We start from the raw sequence: 23,917 nt of genomic DNA on the forward strand, positions 1-23,917 counted from the left end.
TGGGCAGGGACACCTCCCCCTAGACCAGATTGCTCAAGGCCTTATCCAGCTTGGCCTTGAACAGTGTCAGGGCTGGGGCATCCACAGCCTCCCTGGGCAAGTCCCTTTGTCAGTGCCTTCCTTCCCTCACAGTAAGAAGTTTCTTCTAATGTAAATTTCCCGTCTTCCAATTTGTACCCACGACAGACCATTTTGCTTTCCATGGAGAGTTGGTGTTTCTTTCTTTTCAGTGTTACATTTTGCTATTACAGCTTTCTTTTCACTTCCTGTTCAGTTTTGTGTGTGGGTTTGTTTTTGTATTTTGTTGTCAGCATGATTTCCTTTTGTTTTCTATGTTTAGCAGCTTCTTAATGTATTTGCAAAATCACATCCTTTCTTTTTTTCTCCTTAACACAGTTAGCTTGCTATCAGAAAGTTTAGTGGGGCCTCTGTGGTGCTGGAGTTATTGTAGTTTATCTGAGCAAAAGATTAATGTGTGCCTTTTGCCTGGTAATCTGCATTAAGCCTGCGTTAGGACTAACAGCTCCATCATCCTATCTTTCTAAAACACTTATGGATTGCAGTATTGAGAAGAAAGAGAAGGAGCTACTGGAGAGGGTCCAGAGGAGGGTCACAAAGATGATCAGGTGTCTGGATTATCTCTGTTATGAGGAGCTGGGCCTGTTTAATCTGGAGAAGACTGGAAAGGATGGTATTAGTGCACATAGATATATCTCAAAGGCGAGTTTTGAGAGGATGGTGCTGGTCCTTTCTCAGTGGTGCCCAGGGATAGAACGAGGAGCAGTGGCCCTAAGTTAAAATACAAGAAGTTGTACCTCAACATGAGAAAGAAATTTTTTATGTTAAAGGTGACAAAGCACGGAAACAGGTTGCCCAGGGAGGACGTGGAGTCTCCATTTCTGGAGGTGTTCAAAACCCACCTAACAAGTGCCTTGTTTAAGAGAAGGCAAGTTTTGTGAAATAAGTTACTGATGATTTTTGAGCTTATCAGCTCTTCAGTGGGTATTTGGGCTATAAAAGCTCTGACTCTACTGATTGTGTTTTACAGTAGCTTTGTGCTTTCTAGTTCTATTTCTGTCTATGACTCTGTATGCTTTTGAAGGTACTCGTGTTTATGCCTTTGAAGGTCAGGGAAATTGTAGCATCTATGAACTGAAAGAGGGACTTCGCTAGCCAAATTGAAAAGCATACTATTGTGTTCCCTTGCATGCTGGAATTGAGCTTCCTTTTCTGAAGGTGCCAGTCAGGTTTGTAGTTAGGGTGAAGTCACACAATGTGGCTGGGCCAAACAGGGATTTCAGACAGAAACTAACAGTTGCTCTGCAGCACCGAAAGAAGGCAGCCTACTTTTCAGTTCTGATCCTTACACCTTTTCTGGAAGGCATAATGTAGGCATGGCATTCTGAGCAACTTGAATGAGTTCAGTGGAGGGTCAGATGAACATCAGAGCTGGTGCAAAATAAATAAAAGTAGTGTTGCGGAAAGCCAAGAGGCTGAGCAGGACCTCCCTGTTTCAGTGCCAGCAGATAAATAAATGAATTTATCCATAGTATGCAACTTCACCTCAGGTTTTCCCTCTGAATAATCAAGGGAAACCACTTGTAATTGCATAATTACCAGCTTTGAGTCAATTCCATATGCAGTGATCTGTTCTCTTTGCTGGTGATCATCAGCAGATGAACTTAGCTGGCCCAGATACTGTTGCAGTAGACTGGAGCTGTTGAACGAAATGATGTAAACATGAAGTGATATCCCTCCTGTGCAGAAGTTCCTCTCTTAAAACAGCTGCATTTTTATTGTATTGCTTGAGAATATTTGTTCCTTTTATAGTGGAAGTGAGATAAGATGAAGGTCTGAATTAACTGTAAGTTATAGAAAATAAAACAATCAGATGTATATTTTCCTTTATTTCTAACAAGTTATTAATGTTTGGTCCATGTCTGACCATTTAAATTTGTTACAGTTGCTAGGAAGTAAGTTTGCTCTTACTCTGTAAGAATATTCTGACATATATTCTCTTAATTTTTCTGTAAGGCACAGTTATTTTAAAAAGTCAAACTGTCTGCACATCCAGAAGTTTGAAATATCCAGCTGAGATACACAAGTGCCTAAATGCCTTGTGTTTCCTCTGAAAATTTCCTTGCCTCTCCAACTTGCAGTGTTTTCCTGTTGGTATTTAAGACCAATACTCAGTCTTAACATTCAACTTCATTGAAATTAGAGTTTAAAACTGGTTTGTTGGTGAAGTAAGGTTAGAAGAACTAATTAGAACATGGCTACTCTTTGCATACTTCTACTTCCTTGTGGCTTTTTATAGACCATAATACCTAGTAGAGCATTGTAGACTATTTAACTGTTAAGAAATGAGGGCTTAGTCTTCTGCTAACTAATCTAGGATTTGTGTGTGATTCTGTAATTTGTAGCAGCCTTGTTTTTCTGAGTAGTCACTCTGGACTTTTTTTCTCTTATGGAAGAAATGGACTCAGTTGCAGCCACATTTCCTAGACAAGCACTGACCAGTAAAGCTTGAAAGTGTGTGGTGTGCTGTTGTTCAACTGCTGAGGGGAAAAATGCTTCTCTTGGAGAAGCATTTGAGATAGACTGTGCCCCTTCTCACTGGGAAAGACCTCAGCCTGCTTCCAAGCTTTCTTTGTTTTGAGAGAATCTGAGTGCTCTGAAGGTGATGTAGGTGAGCTTGGTACAGATGTTTCCCCTTAAATTCTGTCATAGCAGATTCGATTTAGTGGTGTTTTTCTTTTTTTTTCTTTTTTTTCTTCTTCTTTTTTTTTTTTTTTTTTGTAGTTCTGAGTATAATTATAGCTTCAAGGGATTCCTTGCTTCCTCTAATATTAAAGATAGCCTGGACCTAATTTCTTTTTTCTGGAGATATAGAATACTGGTGCAAGTTTAATTGGTTTAATTTTGCTAACAACTCCTGCAGTTCTTTTTAAAAAAGAAAAAGGGGAAAAAGAAGGGGGGTGGGGGCAATGCATGGTTTTATTTTGAATGCTCAAATTCTCTTAGGGCTGAAAGTTGCTCTTCAAGATAAGAACCAGAGTCCTGAACTCACAGCCAGAAACCACAACTGCAAAGACAGATCTTTGGTCTTTTTGATGTTCTTTTGAAGGAGATTTTTCTTTATCATGCTTTGGAGGAGGCACAATATTTGAGTTTCTTTATGCAATACATATATTTTAGTTAAATTCTAATTTAAGCCTTGACTTCCTGCTCATTTGATGGCTGTTTTTTACTAGCATTTAGGAGTGTATAATACCTGTTTTGATGAGAGATTGCTGTATTTTGAGCACTAGATCTGCTTTGCTGACATGTGCCCCTTCCCCCCCCCCCCCCCCTTTTGCTGCTGTAGTTGTAGTTCCTCACTGGCCCAGCCAAACGCAGCACTGCTCTGTGTTGTGCCTTGTGTTCTTTGTATCTTGATAGTTTAAATTACTGTAAATTTAGTTTTAAATTACACCTTTATGTTTACCCTCATCTTTTGTGTGTAACTGAGTTGTGCATCCATTGTGGCTTTTCCTTCTGTAGTTACTTTCTGGTTTTGTAAAGACAGTTTGGTGCTGTTCTGTGGTTAACATCTTCATTTACCATTTCAATATATTTAGTTTTATGTGTACCGTTATATTTATACCATTTATATTTATAAAACTAAAAAACTTGACATGGTTGTGTTCTGGGATTTTTTTTGTCGGCAGAGTTTTAAAGAGCTCTTAAATCTTGAGTATAATTTCAAGTTCTCCAATAAGAAGAAATAACATCCCATGCTTAAAATAGTAAAGAAAACGGTAGTATAAATTCTGAACTTGTTTAAAACCAAACAAACAAAAAGTCCTATTTAAGAGGGCTATACACCTCTCTGGCTTATTTTGTCAGTGGTTATGTTGACATACAAAGAGTGGTCTGTTTGCAATGAGCCAAGGCTTGGGCACACCCAGCTTCACAAGGACATTTGACAAGCTTTGCTCCTTTACTCCATCCTCATGGCAGATGAGGACAGTGTAATCGTGGAATGTGGGAAGACAGCTTGGCTTTAGTGGTGGCTTTTGGTTAACAAATTAAATTGAGTCAAGAGGAGACAGCACGCAAAGTCTCCTTTTCTTTGTGATACTATGTGAAAATAAGTGCTGAGACCAGATGAAGGTAATGAAGGAAGTATATTTAAATATATAGGTTGCAGTGATCTTTCAGGGCTGGTTATTGTTTTTAACTATACCTTTCACATACTTGGTAAGTTGTTTAATCTTGATTAAACTGCCATCACAGTAAATATCTGCAGAATTTTTTTTTTTTTAACCTGACAAGCAATTTCTTTCAACTCAATTATTACTCGAAGTCCTGTTGCTGTTGCAGATTATTGTCGTTTTTGATATGGATTAGTATATTGTGTCTTAAATTGCAGTGGCTCAGTTGAAGTCAGAAACCTGTAGTGTTATGTACATTGGCAGATATAATTAACTGAAGAATACGCTAACACTATTTTTATTCTATATGAGTTTTGAAAATTCTTCTTGAATTTTTAAACAAATGTTATTGTCTGTACAACACAGGTCTCGTACACGCATCTCATGCCTATGTCTGTTGTGATCAGTATTTAATAGTGTAAGGAACTGGGAACAATCTTAATCCTGCTTCACAGACTGTGAAAGCCATTACTGCAAGGTGTTTTGTGTGCTGGGAATATAAATTCTTTATGAAAGAATTTGACCAATATAATGTTGAGCATATACCAGTATGGCCAGTGCTACAGAAGTCTGTAGGAAACGGGCTTCACATGTTATGTGTTCTTAGCAGTTTAAAGGTTTCACATTCTGCATCCAGCCTGTCATGTTTAACAAGTGGTGCAGGTGTAGGGCATCACTCAGGAAAACTTTGAATTCCTTACTGTTGCCTGGATAGATTGTGTGAGGGACTATGCTATACTCACTATATTATCTTCCTGGCATCCTTTCCTAAACATCTTCCACTGTGACTAGACAAAATATTGGCACAGAGGAATTGTGGGTTTAATTCACTGTGACTACTAGAATATATTCCAATGAAAAATAAGTTTACAACTAAAGAATTTTATCAAGGATTAGTCTCTCCAGTTGGTACTGAGGCCTCTATTGCAACTGGCCTCTGTTTCAAAGACACTGAAATTGGGTTACAATGTTCAGATCAAGAGAGTACAGTGTAGCATGTTAATATTATGTTAAATGCTGTACTTAATTTACTTTTGCAGCGTGACTTAATGTATTCATTGTCTGCCGGTATGTATACAGGGACTCCTTTGCATGATACTCTTTTCTAATCCACTAGGTAGTGATGTCTGGGTCAGCTTTGTCTGTGATACTGTTTTACTTCTGATTGAGACAGGGTTCCCATGTTTTCTGTGAAAAGCTACCTCCTGTTGAACTTGTTCTTCTACTGAAAAAATTCCTTTACATAGAAATTCTGTCTGTCCTGCAAATCCTTCATTGCTACAAATGAGCTTCTCAACCTACTTGTGTGTAGGATTTTTGTGCCCTTTTCCCTGCCTTACAAGACAGTTTAATAAACCAAAATTATTAATTTCATTTGTCTAATATCTCTGTGTTCCTTTCCTTTTTTTTTTTTGTAGATACTATGATCAGCTGTGTTCCATTGAACCAAAGTTTCCATTCTCTGAAAATCAGGTGAGAAAACTTACCAAACCAGTAAACTGAATCCTGGCACCTACAATGTATGACTTCCAAGCCTGTACCTAATCGTCTAATGAGTACTTTTATTGAACAAGACATCTAATCTCTTTGAGCCTTATTTTCCTAATCTCTGTGCATTTTCTAGTCGGTGCTCACATACAGTCTATGCTGACACTTCACCTCTAGTGGCCATAGTTTTCTTTGTTTTACAGCTTGAGAAACATTTTGGTTTTGGCTAGTGATCACTGTGGTCTAGGGCAGAAGGAGTTGGCCTGTGCTGATTCCTCTTCAACTCTCTGCTTCCCAAGAAGTCTATTTCATACTGTGTTTTAAAGGCTTTTAAATTCATGATTTTTATGGGAAAACCTAAAGAAATGGATGGAATACGATCTTTGTTTTTTGAAGCAGGACAGATGTTTCATTCACAACAGTTAACAGAATAATCCATTTAAGAGCTTATCGCTTTATTCCTGCCTCTGCATGACATAGTTTTTGTATAGGTATGGTGTCCATTAGGGTTTGGGGTTTTTTCCCTACCATATTTCTTTAGAATCATGTTTCTTCAGAGAAATTCAGCTGTATCTATTGAATGCTTCTGCAGGTAGAGACTGGAATAGATCTGTAGGCTCCTGTGTTTTGTTGGGAAAAGGTGTGGGTTTTCTTTCAATGTGTTTACAAATGTTACGGAATTTATATTTCTTTATCAAATCATCAGATCATAGTTAAATGGTAATATTATGATTAAAAGGAAAAATTTCTTTCAGTCTGACAGGTTATACGTAATTTTAATCTAACTTCTAAGTGAGTTTTGTGTGTAGCTGCATTCACTTGCAGCCAAGAACATTGGTTTTCAGTGAGCAAGTGTTTTGCTATGGTAATCTATAGACCTTGAGACAAGGAAAACTGGAAAACTTAGCAAGATTTGCATGTCTATAAACTGTTCCACTCAAGGGAAGAAGTAGTCAGTGGAAGCAGCAATGCAGCTGGGGACCAGAACACCCTGCACTAGCATTGCTGCTAGAGGAAAATACACTATCAAGCAGTACTGTTGCTCTTTCTGACGTAATTCTCTCCAAGCACTTCAAACTGAGGAAGTCTGCCATCTTTTCTGGTTTGATACCAGTTGCCTACAATTACTTGATCAGCTGAATAAGGAATCAAATTGTGGAACCTGAAAGCAGATTCTGTGAAGTATTTGCATTGCCTCTGAAGTATATGCTGGAAGTATGAATAAAACACACTGTTTCTAGCTGCATTCTCTTTCCTGAGGGTATTCCTGATAATGCTGCTATTGAATTCACTCATAACAATGAGTGGATTTTGGTGTTGCACAACAGATCTGAATACGCTGGTAATTTGGCACATTGGAAACTGCCTGGTTGGGTGGTTTAATTAAAATCTGATTATACCAACCCATCAGACGTACTGGGAGAGGAGTATCTTGTTTGGAAACAAATTTATCTGGTGCTCAGAATAGGAACAGAGCTGAAAGATAATTCTGAGAATTTCTGTCTTGTCTACTTGAAATGTTTTGAGCAACCTAACAGGAAGGTAAAAAGGTAGAATAATTTTTGTTTTGAACACCTGTTGATTTCCTGAAACTTTGAGAATGTTTGCAATGTTGCAAGTGAATGAAAGACTTTATGAAATTAGAATATAAGGGCTAAATCCATAAATTTGGGATATTTTAAGATGATTTCATATTTGATTTTAGGAATAAAGATCTTTCTTTTTCACAACTTCCAGGTCTGTGTAACATTTACGTGGAAAGATGCTTTTGATAAAGGATCACTTTTTGGAGGATCTGCCAAACTGGGTATGTGAATGTACCAAAAAACCAAGTATTAATGATACTAAACCTTGAGAATATTTTTACATAGTGGAATTAATAGTCTTTCTAGCATTCTCAACACAGCTTTCAAATGAGTTCAACTATATTGGTAACAAATTAATCACTTCAACATTGATAATGAACAAATGAGCACCATGCAAAGAATTTTTATAAAATTGAGATTTAATATTAGATTTCCAGAGGCCCAAATAGATGCGCAGTCTGATAGTAGTTGTACTATCTGCTTCTCAGACTTTTTCTGGGAGTAACTCTATTAAGATTCAGTAGATTTTGGGTGATGCAGCTCTTCCTGTTCTAAATGAGTAAGATCATTATGAAGTGTGCTTATGAGTGAGTCCCCTCCAGAAGTGGAGTGATGGTAGCTGGCTTCAGTAACCTAGTCTTGATACCACATTTTGTTCAAGAGAATAGAATTATTTGCCTGTGCTCAGAAATTACCCTTCTATCACTTCTTTTAAAAACATTTTCCTACAGATTTGAACACTTGAAAAGAAAAAAAATTGTATTTTTTCCCTGAAAACATAGTGAGTCTGATTTGTTTTAGTCATATGGGACAAGTCTGCACTACAAAATCAGGGTCATGAAATGGATTTGGGACACTTGCCAATAGAGAAGTAAGACTAAATCCTTTTGAGTAAGTGAGCAGCGGTTCAGTTGTGTGACATCACTCTTTAGTATTTCTATTTGTACCTAAATGTTCATCATGATTAGTATTGCAAGATGACCATTGCAATTTTGAAGTTCCAGACAAAGCCTGAAGAAAATGTTTGAACCTTCCTGTGTTTTTATGAAAGTTTTTGCTGCCTTTATACAGCAGCAACTCCTCTTAGCAACTACTGGAAGTCTTTGCAGTTTTGTGTGTTCTGAATACACATGCTAACAGCTGTGATTGTTATGTATATATACAACATGTATATGTATGTATATAACTATATGTGTAACAATATACCACATACCTATGCATGCTCAGATGATCCTTGCTTTCTGTTCCAACTGTTATAAGAGGTCCTGGGTAATTGGAGACCTTCCTGAAGATCTCTGGGGTTTTTTTTTTCTCTCAGAATTTGGTTGGTTCTTTCTTCTTTGGGCTAACATTTAATGAGGATTGAATCAGTTTCATAGTAAGGTTCAGAATATTTAGTTGATGTAAACATAGTCTGTGAATCACCAGAGATCTGTAATAATTGTGAGGAAAAAAACCAGTAACCATAACAATGATGATTACTGTAAGAATTTGAATAAATACGGTGTTACTGCAGCTTGAGGAAGCTTGCTTGTCTGCAGGGTAATTATATACTAGCCTAAATAATCTGTGCAGTAGATGACCAGAGATTTATGCAACAGTCCGTGTCAAATACCAAAGAAGTTCTTAACTGAGATGTGAGTAATGCTCAGTTAACAAGCAATGGGATAAGGGTCATTTTGAAACTTTAAAGCAGATCCTGGTGGAAAGAAATTAACAAAAGGAGATCAGAATTGGTGGTGAGGTTTCTGAGTGTAAAGCAAAGCTATCAATAATCAAGGGAGCAAAATTTCTCTTGACTGCTAAGAGAAGTCTCCAGATAGAAATTCAGTGTAAAACTCCTAAGACTTCCGTGGCAACAAGATGCAGGGATGCAACTTGAGAGTTCTGGCTCTTGCTGTGGTGCCGAACTGTTTTCTTCCCACCTTCCCCTGGATCCCAAGTCTGTATCACAGTGGTAGCTGACAGATACTGCTTTCAAGTGACTGCTTGAAAAGTGACTGAGTTCACAGCATGGCATGTAATCTGAAATATGTTGACTAAGTTAATTGGTAGTACCATAAACAGATGAGTCTGTAGAAAATCTGTATTGCTGTAAATCACACTTGAGGTGCAGTCCAGAGTATAGAGTAATTTTGCACTTCAGAAGCTTTAAAGCCATATTTTCTTTCCCATCTTGTGTTTTAGTCTTTTCAAAGACTAAACAACTTTTGTCTGAGTTCAAGATCTTATTTTTAGAAAAATTCTGGAAAATAAACTTACAGAAGGGATATTATCTAGATAAATTAATATTCTCTTGATAAAATAGTGACTGTGACAGTGTAATTCACTTGGAAACAAATGGGAAAAAGGGCATGTTAGATTTAGGCTGGCTTGTCTGAAAACTTAGTGCAGGTTAGTGAGCACTAACATACAAGCTTCAGAGATGTGTTAGATAAATATGTAGCTGTTTAAGGAGGCTGATTGTCAGTGAAATGAAACAAATATACACCTTTAGTGCCTTCATGTTTTAAGGATATCTGTACCTGGGTTTGTGAAATTAAAAATTCACTAGTTGTCACTTCTGTGTTCTCCAAGAGGACTGTCTAGACACTTTTTGATACTACTACGAGACTAGTATCTGCAGTATTTATTTTTTTCAAGCACTTGCGTAGGGCAAATAACCTTTTGAAAGCAATTAATAATCAAAATGGTTCCTGTTCAGGTATTTCTGGTTCTAGAAGTGTGGGCTCCATCCTCTGGAGCTATGAAGTACTGCAGGAGTCGCTTCTGGACACTCTGTGCTGTTGTCTAGCGAGCTCAAGTTTTAATTAAGTAAATCCCTAACTGTTTCAGTACATGTATAATGAAGATATTTGTCAGCATTTTAAGCCTGAAACAATAGCTTTAAAAGTGAAAAATTCCCTATATTTCAATAGATAGAAAACGGAACATGTAAAAGTCTTTGTAAGTGGTCAGTTATTGCAAAGTGATTAATGTGTGCAAGTTCATATTTAAGATGACCTGTCGGTAATGCTTCAAGAGCCAAAGAGCCGCACTCGAGTTAGAAAGACTTTGAAATTATTTTGTATACATTTTCATGCTGTTGCTTTCATGCTTTGTGTCGCTTTCTGTAGTTTCTCACATGGAAACATTTCGTGGTAGTACTAAATTAGACTTTGTGAAACCTTCAGAATGAACACAACTTTGACTTGAAAAGTTCAGTAAGATCGGGGGTTTGTTTGTTTGTTTTTCACTTGAAACTGTTAACACATTTCGTGATAATCATAATGTCAGCCTCATCTGTAGGATGCTAGAGAACTGAAGTTTATTTTCTTAACAGTCTGGCTAACTGTTTGTCTTGCCTGCAGCTCTGGCAAGTTTGGGATATGAGAAGACCTGTGTTTTGTTCAACTGTGGAGCATTGGCAAGCCAGATTGCAGCAGAACAGAATCTGGATAACGATGAAGGACTAAAAGCTGCAGCTAAGCACTATCAGGTACAGAGGCTCCCTGCTTCTGCTTACAAATTTAGAATTTGTATTCTTCAAACATCAAACAAGTATCTCTCAATTTTAAAGCTACATACATATATATATATATATATATATGTATATATATGTATATATGTACCTACTTTCCTGCTCTGAACTGCAAAGATGGATTGGCTGTGTACCTGGTCTTGTCTCATACTTGTTTATCAGATTTGGAGGATTTAACTCTACAGAGTTCCCCATACTCCTTCCCTCAAGTGAGTTGGTAACTAAACCTTCAGCTTAAGATTTAAAAATTTTAGCTAGTATAAATTTCAGTTTTCACAAGTTATACAGTAATAATCCCTTTCTTCTTTCTGGAATGCATTAAAATCTTAGGATGTTAGGTGTAACCAGTATACCATTATTTACAGTCTGTCATGGTAAGTGTCTCATTGTAAGTGGCTACAAGAACAAGAGGTCACAAGGAGTTGTGTTTAGTGGCTAAACAATAAATGGGAGACCATGCACCAAAGAAACTTTCTTTGTACTTTTATGTATATTATATTTGTTAGTGAGAAAATGTGTATGAAAACAATGGATGATAATAAATTATTTTGTTTTACTTAGTTTGCTAGTGGTGCTTTTCAACACATTAAAGACACGGTTTTGTCAGCCTTGAATCGAGAACCTACAGTGGACATCTCTCCAGACACGGTTGGGACTCTCAGTCTTATTATGCTGGCTCAAGCCCAAGAAGTCTTTTTTTTAAAAGCGACAAGAGGTATATTTTAGTTTTTGGCTTGTATATTTAAGTCTATGTTACAACTTCCACAAAAACTTAGACATGTTTTAAGTTACTAAGAGCCTGTAAAGGGTGTTTCAGAAGTTTTTATGTTTGCCTTTACTGATTCTCCCCTTGCTCCTTGCTGGTCATTAAACACAAAATACAGATGTCCTGTAAGAATTTGTTTAAGGTTCACCTGACAATGCAGTTCTCCTATCTGCCTTTTTAGGTCCAAAACCAATAGTCTTCCTTCATCTTTACAAAGGATATTGCTGAATTATATTTTTTCCACTCCCCTCTTGAAAACAAAAGACATTCTCTGAAAGAACTGAGAGTACTAAAAACGGTGCATAAGGGATTGTGCAAGTACGCCTTCCCTTCTCTGTCTAGGGAGTGATTTCATGAGAATTTAGAAAGAAATGACTGTGCTAGAAACAAAGGAAATTTCCTAAGAGTTGAAGGGAAACAAATTCTGTTTTGTTGTTCCTGCTTTTAACAGATGAACTCTTTGACCAAGTCTTTTAGAATGCCCAGTTGATCTTGGAGAAGGAAATTTTGCAGGTAGAACAAAAAATTACTTCAGGAGTTGTTAAGGGTTGATTGTGAAATACTCATTCAAAGTTTAGCTATCTTAATACAGCTATTAGAGAACTTATGCTTCAAAGAAATTTTCTGTGGGATGGTACTATCTTTGATACAAAATTTCTTCCTCTTTTGCTCTTCTCTCTTTGTTCAGAAAAAGTTGTGCATCTAGAAGTTAGAGATATCTAAAAGTAGAACTGAGGACATAGAGGTCTTATGTGATTGCCCACAAATGGCTCTTTCTCCTGACATAATTTGGAATACTTTGGAGGAAGACATGGGTTATCTTACTTGGGATGTTTCTTGTCTTCCCAGGGAAGATCCCTGAAAATTCTTGTAGCCTTTCTGCCTTTAGGAGAATCTCAACAAGAAACTGTTGTCCTTCAGCCAGCTGATAAATTATGTTTGTTCTTTATCATGCTGGTAGCAGTATTTTAGTCTCTGGCTGTTTGGACGTTGCTTTGAAATAAATTTGTGTAACAAATGCCTGAAATGTTTCCTTCAGGAACAGAGCAGGTGCTTCTCTCATTTTGCATGACAAATAGATTGTCACTTTCTCAATTTCTTCTTTTCCAAAACATGAAAAAGACAAAACAAGGCTAATCCAAACCCCAGATGTGCCCAATGAACTGAAGATTCTTGTGATTACTCCTAAGACCACAAGTCTGACAGTGTTTGAAGGTCAATAAGGTTCATAATCATCTGATAATGAAGGCTGTAGATTTTGCTGGATTTAGGTTCTTTTCCATGGGGGGAAAGATATTTTGTGAAGAATCATGTTTGACAATATGATTAATTTCAAAAACCTGTTTTTCAAGCTCAAATCCTTCAAAGTTAGATCTCAAAATAGAAATTAAGCTTCTTGCTGCATTGGCTATTTACCTTACTTGGAATTTTCTGGGTTTTCTCTCATGTGAGATAGTCCATTTTTCAGCTTACCAGTTGTAATGATATTTCTGATAGAACTGAGTTTATTTATAAGTTGAAAGAAAGCACGAGTGTTTGGCAAAAGCCCAGTTGGTCAGTCACATCTAACTTCATTACATAGCTACAGACCAGTTCTTTAATTTCTGAGCCTTTCCTAATGCTTACTTTAAGTGTCTTTAAGTCTGCACGTTTGCTGTTCTGAATCAAGGCTTGCATTGTAGCTGCAATATTATAAAGATATCTGATTAAAAACTAAAGCTTCTGGTGGTGAAAGATGTTCTGAGTTGTCTGCATGGACAAATGATTCTCCTCTAACATTTTCTTTTTTAATGGAAATGTAGTTAATACGCCAGTATTTTTTCCTTTCCTAATGCTCCAGCTGTAGGAAGGAAGATGCAACTACTGCACACTTGGTGGGGCTAGAAAGAAAAGTTATTTAGGTTTTTTGTGTGATTTGGTTTTCTTAAATATGTAGTGCATCAGACAGAAACATTCTAGGAAAGAAGTAAGGTGATAGATCTCATAAGCTCCTTTCTCCCAGTTCGTCCTCTAAATCCTGTTCCACAGTGAAAAGATCTTTCTGGCATACCTCAAACATGTTTACCTCATAGAAGCTAAATAGATTACGTCACAGCTCATGTCTGAAATGTTGTAGATTGATATGTGAATATGCTGGTATGAGCAGACCACTTGGGAATTCTTTGGTTGAATTTTGGCGGTTAAGCATACTCTGCAAAATTCCTGATCTCGCCATAGTCCATATCATGCTTACCAGCGTGTCAGCACCTAAGAGTCACCTGAGTCAGAGGGTGCTTGTTTGTCAGGGCAGCTATTTAGAGCGGACAGCCAGTGTTTGCATTGATTGCCTGCCTTCTCTTGGAAGGCTGAATTGCTAGTGCAGGCGGGAGGTTACCTCCTTTATAAAAGGAGCTAAAGATAATCCCTGGCCTGCACTACCAGTAGTGCATATGTCCTTTATAAAAGGAGATAGAGAGTTGAAGAATGTTCCTATTCTAGCAGTTTTGGCTTCAGGAACAGGGTGAGGATGTGAGGCAGGGGATACCACTGCAGGTAGGTACATACACTGATAGGAAGTAGTGGATATGGCTTTGAGGAACTGTGGTTATTTATGTCTAGGAATGGTGTTTCTATATTTGCTGTAAACTAACAGTGGTGTGGGCTGCAATGGAAAGGACCAGTCCCTTCTCCTCTGTTGCAGTTTTTCAGAGTCCTGACATGGAACTGGGTTAGGAACAGATCCTGCTGAAAATAAAATCTATTTTGCTAAGTAGATTTCAGCTAAATTCTTTGACTATGGCTGTACAAGTGCTTGTGCTGGCACAGGAAAGGGCTGGGAGCAAGCTGCCAGAGTTGTGAGTGGGATTGTTGTGGTTTTTATTGGCAGCTTGCCATTGGTTTGAGGTAAAGCATCACTCTTAATCCTGCATAAATGCTTGCATCTGCCAAAAGATTTCTTGTACAACTGACATAACCTTTGGTGTCATGATTGAAGTAGAAATTCTGGAAACTGCTGCTGGATGTCAAGAGGGAAGAATGGGATCCTACCTTTGAGCTGTGATGTAAAGCTGTACCCTTAAAATGCAGTTATTGCTGTTTGAAGATGAAATAATCGCCTGTTCAGTTGTAAAAACAGATGATGATCTTAATTGTTCTTTGTTTTTTCTCCTGCTCCCCACAGATAAAATGAAAGATGGTATCATAGCCAAACTAGCAAATCAAGCTGCAGATTACTATGGTGATGCTTACAAGCAGTGCCAGTATAAAGATACTTTGCCCAAGGTTAGTAACTCATGGAAATAATGTGGGATTTGTTGTTATTGTGAATAACTGTTATTATTTACAGTGTACCTAATGAAATACATTTAAAATATATGTCCTCAAGAGAAGTTGGCATATTGCTGCTTTTAAGGAGAATGAACCTGTACTTTGAAAAACAGTGAAGAATCAAAGGGGCAGAAGAGTGTGGGTTTTTTTAATAAGTGAAATCTTATTACATGAAGTGCATTTATTTGTAATGCATTTCATTAAAGTGAACTTGAAATGTTTATGGTGTTATTTAGGGATGCATTCTTAGAACTTAATGCCTTACTAAATGTGTTTTCAAGCTAACACGTTCTATTTGGGCCTAATTGGCTTCTAGTTTCAGTGTTTTCATGTGAAATTTGCTCTCATGTTGAGTACAGCATGAGTACAGACGTACTGTTCACTCACCTGTTAGTGAAAAACATGACGAAGTCAGCGTGTGTCTTCTGTCCTTCTGCCTGCCTTCTCTTGCGCTACCCCAAAACAATCCATGATACTTGTAAAATATCCCAATTTAATCTTGACTCTTCATTTGAAGGCTGTTGGTTTTGGAAGAGGTAGAAAGATCTTTCTCACGTTCCTTGAATGTTTCTTACGTAGGTGTTACGTTCATTATGATTTTTGACATGCAGTGAGATATAATAAAGCCATTGCTTTATCTTTTGTTGTTGTGTACCTTTCTAAGCTATAGATCTGCTCCTTGTTCCATTTGCAAAGTAGTGTGTCAAGTGATTATTTGAAAGAACATAATAAGGTTTGCTGGTTGACACCAGCTCTGAGAACAGTTGCATGTTTAGGAGTGTGACATCGAGGTTGATTGGATGCGTCGAACTGCAGTTGCAAGGCCTTCCAGACAGCTTTGTCTTCCAAATTTACCCTTTTTTTTAAATTTTATTTTTTTATCTCTGGGGGAACAGCAAGTTTGCACAAATGTGAAGAAGCAGGTCTTTGTATACTGAGGTCTTTAAAACATCACTCTGGTTTTCCAGTGCTCCTTGATTTAAGAAATAAAACAGTAAGGCCAAATCCTTGATCTAAGACCATGTCTGTACTGTGTGCTGCAGCGTAATGTTTTCTTCATGTCTTGGTTGGTACTCCTGCAAAGATAAGTGCATTTATATCAAAAGGCTAAAAATGACTTTTAAGTTGCTTTCCATGTCAATAGTTACTCGTCTTCTTTCTTTGCTCATTTCTTTCATAATTGTAGTTACTTTCTTGATGGGCCTGTTGCCTGCTGTTTTAAGTGTAATTACTTCGTTTAATTATAAAACAATCAAACCACAAAAACCCTAGAAGACCTATCCTTCGACCCACCTCCATTTCTTAAGAACACTGTCTTGGCTTTGTCTTGGGGGTATTTGAGTGTGTTCTCGCGACTGTCCTTTCTAATACATGCATGCATTTCTAATCTTTGAAGTAAATGTTGTGACTTCATGGCTTGAATTTAAATCATAGTTCATCTAAAATAGTTGGCACCAAGAATTTTGCAACAGCAGATTAAAAATAAGATTCAATCCATGCAAAGCCACATGGTCTCTGACGTTTACCTCTAATGTTTTAACCTATCTAAACTATTAATTGGGTGATTCTAATTTCCTTTTCTTGTTCCTTTTTCTTCCTGCATCCCATGTTGTCTGTGGTGGTTAATGTGGTTGGACTTTCCCCTGGTCAGTATTTTTATTTCCAGGAGGTGTTTCCTGTTCTGGCAGCAAAGCACTGCATTATGCAGGCCAATGCAGAATACCATCAATCTATCCTGGCAAAACAACAGAAGAAATTTGGTGAAGAAATTGGGAGGTTACAGGTGAGTAACTTTCTTCTCTGAAAAATGTGGAAAAACTTTTAATCCTGAAAAGCTGGGTTGGAGTTCTGAAATCCAAATAACTAAGAATGAAATGTATTTGGAAAATGCTGAGCATGTTTATCACATGAATCGAATTATCAGCTGGAAAGATGAAAGGTACCTCTGTAACTTTTATAAAGATATATTTTAGTGATTTTTGGGCAATTTGATACTGCTTGATATGTTAAATCTATGTTTATGTTTGCATAGGCTTCATATCTCAGTACAGCTAATATGACAGATTTGTTACTAAATTTTCCTACATGATGTTGTTAAAAATCCCCCAAACATTAAAATTTGACCTGATCTATACCTAGTTCTTTTGCTGATATCCTGCTTTAAATCTGAGTAATTTTTAAAAATTGTGCACACATTTCTCTTTTCGTCTTTATAGTTTTTTCCCTCCTAGATCTGGTTTCTAGAGGGACTCAGATACAGATGTTGTAATGAATAATGTCATCTCATGTTTTAAGTACAGCAGAGAACAAAAAAGGCTAAAATGAACTACTTCCTTCAAGTCCCCATATCTTTTGGAAAAGAGATATGTGAAATGCTGCTTCAACTGATTGTGAAGATCCATGTACACTCTGTATCTATTGATATGCAGGAAAGTTGACAGACTATAAGATGATCGTGTTGACATCTTGAAAGTTACCATTATGCATTTATCAACTTTATGCAGGATGAAGCTTGAAACTTCTTTTTGTATGCCTATCTGTTTTCTTCAGAATATATGAAAGGGAGAAAGAAAAGTTATTATTTTAACTGTATTTTAAATTTTTTTAGCATGCAGCAGATTTGGTCAAAACGGTGGCATCTCGCTATGATGAATATATAAATGTTAAAGATCTGGTTGACAAAATCAACCGTGCACTTGCAGCTGCCAAAAAAGACAATGACTTCATTTACCATGACCGGGTTCCTGACCTGAAAGATTTGGAGGCCATTGGAAAAGCCAGTCTTGTGAAGTCTACTCCTGTTGTTGTTCCACTCAGTCAGAAATTCACTGGTAAGCGAAGCGTGTGGAGTGCACAGGGCAATTGTTACCTTGTGAAACACATGGCTGACAAGGTTCATTTGTACCATGCAAAAATAAACATTTACTTTTTCCATTGTATTGCGTGTATAGCAGTGTTTTTGAAACTGCTGTTTTTCTTCTCCAGTTTGTTGTTGTTGTTCTTGATGATAAGTGTAATAAAGCACAGGTTGAAAATTCTTGCCTGAAATGTACAATTCTCTTAAAGATTTAAGATTTTCTCAGTAATTGTATTTTCTATATTAAACGAATCTTTTTAATTTCAGAAGGAACAGTTCTGTAGGGGACAGTACCAAGTTATACAATATGGACTAACCTAGTTGCTGGTCTCCCATAAAGTTGAAAAATTTTACTTTGTTGGCTGTACAGATGAGTTGTGAAAAAATTATTCTCTTACCTTTCTCATATTTTTCCTTTAAAGAAACAAAATTAGAAATGAAGCCTTAAGGCAAATCTGATTTTTAACCCTACAATTGGTTTAAATATATTGTCTTTTAAATTATTTCTAACTCAATTTCAGCCATAAAAACTGAAATCTAAAGGCCTTTAAAAATAGATTTTTGTTTTTAAGACATCTTGAGGAGGAGGAGGACAGTCACTTAAACTGTTTAGGTCAGTCTCTGTAGTACAACCTGTATAAAAAAGCTGTGAAGATGTTTGTGTGCTTTTACTTTCATAGTGCAACTTGTGTAATTTATACTACTTTAATTGCAGACCTGTTTGAGAAGATGGTTCCATTGCAAGTGCAGCAATCTGTGAGCGTTTATAACCAGAGGAAGGCAGATCTGGTAAACAGGTCAATAGCCCAGATGAGAGAAGCCACAAATCTGGCAAATGGGTAAATATGGCTTCTTGTTAAGTTTCTCAAGATGTGCACAGCCTGTAAGCCCTGGGTGCCTTGCAGCCTGCAGATATCCAGATTATAGCAGTGTTTTTTCATTACTGTATGGTAGGCTGGCAAACTGAAACCATAACAGGGAGATTTAGAACTACTTTTCTGTAGGTGTTAAAAATGAAAGCTTATTAAGAACAAGTAGTATTTATTTTTACTTCATCTTTACTCATTTTTTAGGAGTCCAACACTTGCTCAGAAAAGGTTCCAGCACCATTAATCTACAAGGATTTTCATATTCCAATGGTCATTTAAAAAAAATAAATTGTTGTTTAAAATAACTAACTATAAAAAAATTACACCAATCTGCGAGATAACAATGTAACTTAAGGCAGTTGTTTCTCCTGTCTACCAGTCGCTACCTAAAATGTTTGCCATGTTTTGTAAGTGCTAAAAGACTAGGATTTCTTTAGCTTTTTAGGAGCTTTGAAATACATTGTTAGTGAGGTGTACGCCAGGAATATATTTAGTGTTTTCAGTTTGAAATTTCAGTTCAGGCGTACATTGCACACCATTTCCATTTTAATTGACTGTGTGATTGTTTGTTTGGATAGAACTGTTATTTTCAGGAAAAAAGTTGTTTATTTAACACGTTGACTTTTTCAGTGTGTTGGCTTCCCTCAACCTTCCTGCTGCTATCGAAGATGTGTCTGGGGATACTGTTCCTCAGTCTATTTTGAACAAGTCTAAGTCTGTGATTGAACAGGGGGGAATTCAGACTGTTGATCAGCTGATTAAAGATCTGCCTGAACTGCTGCAAAGGAACAAAGAAATTTTAGATGAAGTAAGCCCAAAACCCACTATACTAAAACAGTCTTTAAAAAATCTCCACTGGATGCTTCGCTTTAAATGGCAATAGAAAAAATGCACAATTATTCACATGCTTGTAACTTTAATAGCACTTTCAAAATACGCTATTAAAGTGTTCAGCCCATACAAAAACTGTGCTGTCCCATGTGGATGTTTCCTTACAAATATTTTCTTTTTTAAAATTGTTGGTGGAGAGGGGGAAGCATTGGGAAAACATTCTAAAGAAATTTGGGTGATTTGTCCATTTCATGCCTGCTTTTTATTTGTCAAATTAAATTTATAAAGGATGTATAGGCAGTTTCTGTTTTCTACACCAACTGCCTATTTTGAAGCTACTTTATGTTTAAAACAGCTTATAATGCATGTAACATTTTACTCCTGCAGTCTCTGAGATTATTAGATGAAGAAGAAACTACAGACAATGACCTACGAACAAAATTCAAGGAACGCTGGCAGAGAACACCATCCAATGAACTCTATAAGCCTTTGAGGGCAGGTAAAGTCCATGTTTCATGTTTTGGGTTCTAAACGTGTCCATAGTGTAAATTAAAGTAGTTTTCAGTGCTCTGATATTATCTATAAATACACAAATTCAGTTTGAGGGAGGTTATGCCAAAATATCCTGGTTGCAGTCTGCACTGTTATTTGAAGCTGAGAGGATGTGACAGCAGGGAATTTGCTGCTGCTTTTGCACCCTTGGTGTGTACGTGAATGCTAAAGTTTCAGAAAGCAAATGGAGTGAAAAATGGCTACCCTCCTAAGGATCTGATTGCAGTTGCCTCTTAAATACTTCAGTGTATTTTTCTTTGTTGACATCTTTTTTTTTTTTACCATCAATGTGTTTTCTCTTTAATTTGGTGGTTTGTTTATTTTTTCCCCCAGCAGTTAGTCAAACTACTTAAGACCAGCACTATAGCATGTTTTCTGTGTGCATAAAATGTGTTGTTTTTTGGAACTAACAAGGGACCGATAACCACTGACTCAGTCTTGCAGAGTTACAGAGGTTTAAATCTGCAGAGTAGCTCAAACCAGTGTTCATTCATATGCCTTTGTATGCTTCACTGCAGAATTAATATAGGAGCCTAGTTTATGCACTATTTTAAACATAACGTAGAAGTTTAAGTTTTATATAAAAGTCTTACGTATTGTGCAGGCTCATAAAAATGTATGATGACTTGCTGAAATGCACAAAAACAGCTCAGGTGCAAGACTTGGATGAAACAAGCTTTGAAATTATATAAACTCCCTTTTTTTCCTCCTGCCCCCAGAGGGAGCCAATTACCATAATATTTTGAATAAAGCTGTGCAAGCAGATGGGCAGGTGAAAGAGCGCTATCAGACTCACCGGGATACGATTGCACTTCTGTGTAAGCCAGAGGCAGAGCTCAACGCAGCCATTCCTTCTGCCAACCCAGCAAAAACATTACAGGGAAGTGAGGTAAAGCGGTGAAATCTGTCTCTATTTTGACTAGAAGTGCTAGTTGTCTAACAAAGTAAACTTATGTGAATTGGTGTGGAAGCTGATCCTTAGCTGCTGGTGTTTCTGTCCCAATTCATACAAGATGTAAGTAACATTTGGAAAGAAGTTGCCTTTATGTTTAAAATCTTTTTGAGTATAGTTTGTTACATTTAATGTGAACAAAGTCAATCACCATGGACAGCAAGACTGACTATTATAAAAGGAGCAATCTTTGAATATTTTTATTATTTAGGGAAGTGAATGGGTTCTTGGGACAAAATAAGATGTGGCTCAGTATTTTAAAGTATTAGGCAATTACACCAATTTGCTTTTCAAGAAGTTAATGGCTCATCTACAGAAATACTATTATTTTTCTCATAGAAATTATTTGAAGTCAGTGGTTTTGCTGCCATTTTAGAATATCCTATTGGAAGGTATCTGATCAGCTTAAAAAAACCCAAACATTTTGCAGTAATTCAGTCTTATTAGCAAAAGCAAACCTGTAGAATATAATATAGATTGAGAAATGCTTGAAGATCTTTCTTTGGTCAGATTTTGTCCAGGTTTCTCACTCATACAGAAATGTCAGCATCAGTGAGGAGTGCAAGATGGAAACAAGTTATTAATAAATTATACTTTCCCACTAGTTCCTCTAAACCTGCTGACTTAGGACATTTATGTTGCCTAGGTTGTTAATGTCTTAAGAACTTTGCTGGCCAATCTGGATGAAGTTAAGAAGGAGAGAGAACAACTGGAAAGTGACCTGAAATCTGTAAATTTTGACATGACAAGCAAATTCCTGACTGCACTTGCACAGGATGGTGCTATAAATGAGGAGGCTATCTCTGTGACTGAGTTGGACAGAATTTATGGAAGTTACACACAGAAAGTGCAGGAGTCCCTAAAAAAGCAGGAAGAACTTCTCAAAAACATTCAGGTACAACACTTTGCATGTTTTCCTTTCTCTTAAACTGAGAGGAATGATACTTCCACCTCTCTAGTGCTTTAGAAGTCTCACTTTGCTTTCTAGTCTATTTTGCTTGTTATTCTGTCATATGTCAGTTGATATTCCTTTATTCCTTGATCACTGAAAAATACAGAGATGTCTTTGTGTTCACTGGAAAGAAATATGAATGTTTAGCAGATTCTCCCACAGTTCCAGTGTACTTTCTCTTGGACCTTTTCTTGGCACAATTCTGCCGATGGTTTTGTCCTTGAAAGAAGCTCAGGTGGTGTGTTAAGAAGGTTTTGGGTTTGTTTTGTTTTTTTCCCCTCATTCCATTTTAATTCTTTTTGGGATGACAGGAGACCTGCCCTTACTGTCTACTAGAAGACATTTTGGGTCTCTGAAGTACAGCTTGGTTTATTCCTAATTGCTCTTTACAATGTGCTTGGCTTCCAGCATGTGCAAAGCTCATTGAAGTAAATCTTAATAGAATTTCCCAAACTTTATTTATAAATTCAGTCTTAATTTGTCAGAGGCAGGTACCTGAAACATCTGACAGAAGAGGAAGTCTTAGTGCTTGGAGAAAAGACAATAGCAGCTTAAGTAATGGTGGAGACTTTTTCCAGTAGGGAAAAAAAAAATTCTTAAATGACCATATACACCATGTTTAGCAAGGATTTTATATTAGGATATTTTTTCAGCACAAGATAGTTAAAAAATCTTGATGGTTATTGCTTTAATGTTTGAATGTCCTGGAGTTCAAGTTTGTTGGCTTCTGGCAGTTGAAACAGTCTTTTTAAGTTTGCTTTTTTATTTTCCTGAAAGAAATGACATGTAAATAAATAAGTGATCCTTCTGTAAGTTTTCCTCTTCCTTGTCCTTTTAATAGCTTGCCAATGTCAACCAAATTTGAAGTAATGCGTCTCAAAAATACTGACTTTCAGTAAGATTTTATGAATATCAATGGCAGTTAGTACAGGAGAGAGCCTAATTAGTATAGCCTTGGAAAGACAGTCTGCAGGATGAGCTTGAGAATTATTAAAAGGCAGCCCACCACAGAACAGGTAATTAACTGGTGATACCTACTGCCAGTGAGTTAACATATGTACAGTTCTGAAATACACATTATAATGGTCACTGCACTTGGCAGATAGCAAGTATGGAAGTCCAGTGTGGATGGGAGATGAGGAAAAAAGCAGGTATTGGGAAAAACAGAAGCAGTGAATAAGAGGAAAAAGGAAACGAAACGTACAGAATCTTACATGGAGCTAGCTTGCATTATTTGCACTGTTCATTTGTTCTCTTCTTTTAAGAATGCACATCAGGATTTTTCAAAGATGAAACAATCAAACAACGAATCTAATTTAAGAGAAGAAGTCTTGAAGAACTTAGCTGTAGCAAATGACAACTTTGTGGAACTTGTAGCCAATTTAAAAGAAGGCACAAAGGTATGGTAATGTTTAAGGGATTGAAAGGACTTTTTTTATTTATACAATGAGATGTGAATCAAAAATCATAATAAACTTTGCAGACATGGTAGCTGACAGGTGCATTTTTGAAGATTTTACTACGGAAGCGAGGACAGCAAGTTGCTTGAATTTTGATTGTTTCAAGAGCTGTGAAATGCTTCTTTGTTCCTGTCTGAAATGTAAGCTTTTCTGAGCAACAGGATAAGTTGTTAATTACAGCTGAGTAAATGATGCTGAGGCACCCAGATGAGTCATTTTATCTGAGAAATTCTTTCATCTGTTCTCCCGTGGTATTTAATCACCTTATAAAATTGGTGTTTTAAATGTTGTTACTGCATACATGAAAAATAAGGAGAGCTGTATTTAGGTTGCTTTTTTTGATCTGGGCTTCTGGAAGGTGAATTGCAGCTTCTGTATGAAATATTTTTTGCTGGTTTATTGATAGCTCATTAGAGGGATAAAACCCAACCTCTGAGATAGCTGTACAAATGGAATGTGTGGAACTGAGAGCAATAAAATTAAAATAAAAATAAACAATTATGCTTTAAAAAATAAATAGTTCATCTCCAGCAGTGATCTAGTTTTGCTCTGGTTTTAATACATTTTTTTAGTTATCCTAAA

The 23,917-nt window shown here is 36.8% G+C and overlaps 1 protein-coding gene across 2 annotated transcripts in view; it reads left to right on the forward strand.

Annotated features, from left to right (window-relative positions):
* Positions 1-23,917, forward strand: part of LOC121671463 (programmed cell death 6 interacting protein) — a 30,596-nt gene that overhangs the window by 882 nt on the left and 5,797 nt on the right. The window contains exons 2-14 of one of the 2 annotated variants that reach the window (XM_042043198.1): positions 5,615-5,669; positions 7,422-7,491; positions 10,621-10,748; positions 11,352-11,505; positions 14,717-14,817; positions 16,514-16,645; positions 17,471-17,693; positions 18,435-18,558; positions 19,219-19,396; positions 19,807-19,918; positions 20,691-20,860; positions 21,570-21,818; positions 23,141-23,275. In XM_042043198.1, coding sequence (XP_041899132.1) covers positions 5,615-5,669; positions 7,422-7,491; positions 10,621-10,748; positions 11,352-11,505; positions 14,717-14,817; positions 16,514-16,645; positions 17,471-17,693; positions 18,435-18,558; positions 19,219-19,396; positions 19,807-19,918; positions 20,691-20,860; positions 21,570-21,818; positions 23,141-23,275 — 1,831 coding nt within the window. The remainder of the gene's footprint in view (positions 1-5,614; positions 5,670-7,421; positions 7,492-10,620; positions 10,749-11,351; positions 11,506-14,716; positions 14,818-16,513; positions 16,646-17,470; positions 17,694-18,434; positions 18,559-19,218; positions 19,397-19,806; positions 19,919-20,690; positions 20,861-21,569; positions 21,819-23,140; positions 23,276-23,917) is intronic. The other variant, XM_042043199.1, reaches the window with a different exon arrangement.

The sequence above is a fragment of the Corvus kubaryi genome, unplaced genomic scaffold (genome assembly GCF_017639235.1).
Source record: "Corvus kubaryi isolate FWS band 111438036 unplaced genomic scaffold, C.kubaryi_AGA036_p1.0 37398, whole genome shotgun sequence".
In the NCBI taxonomy this organism is placed as follows: domain Eukaryota; kingdom Metazoa; phylum Chordata; class Aves; order Passeriformes; family Corvidae; genus Corvus; species Corvus kubaryi.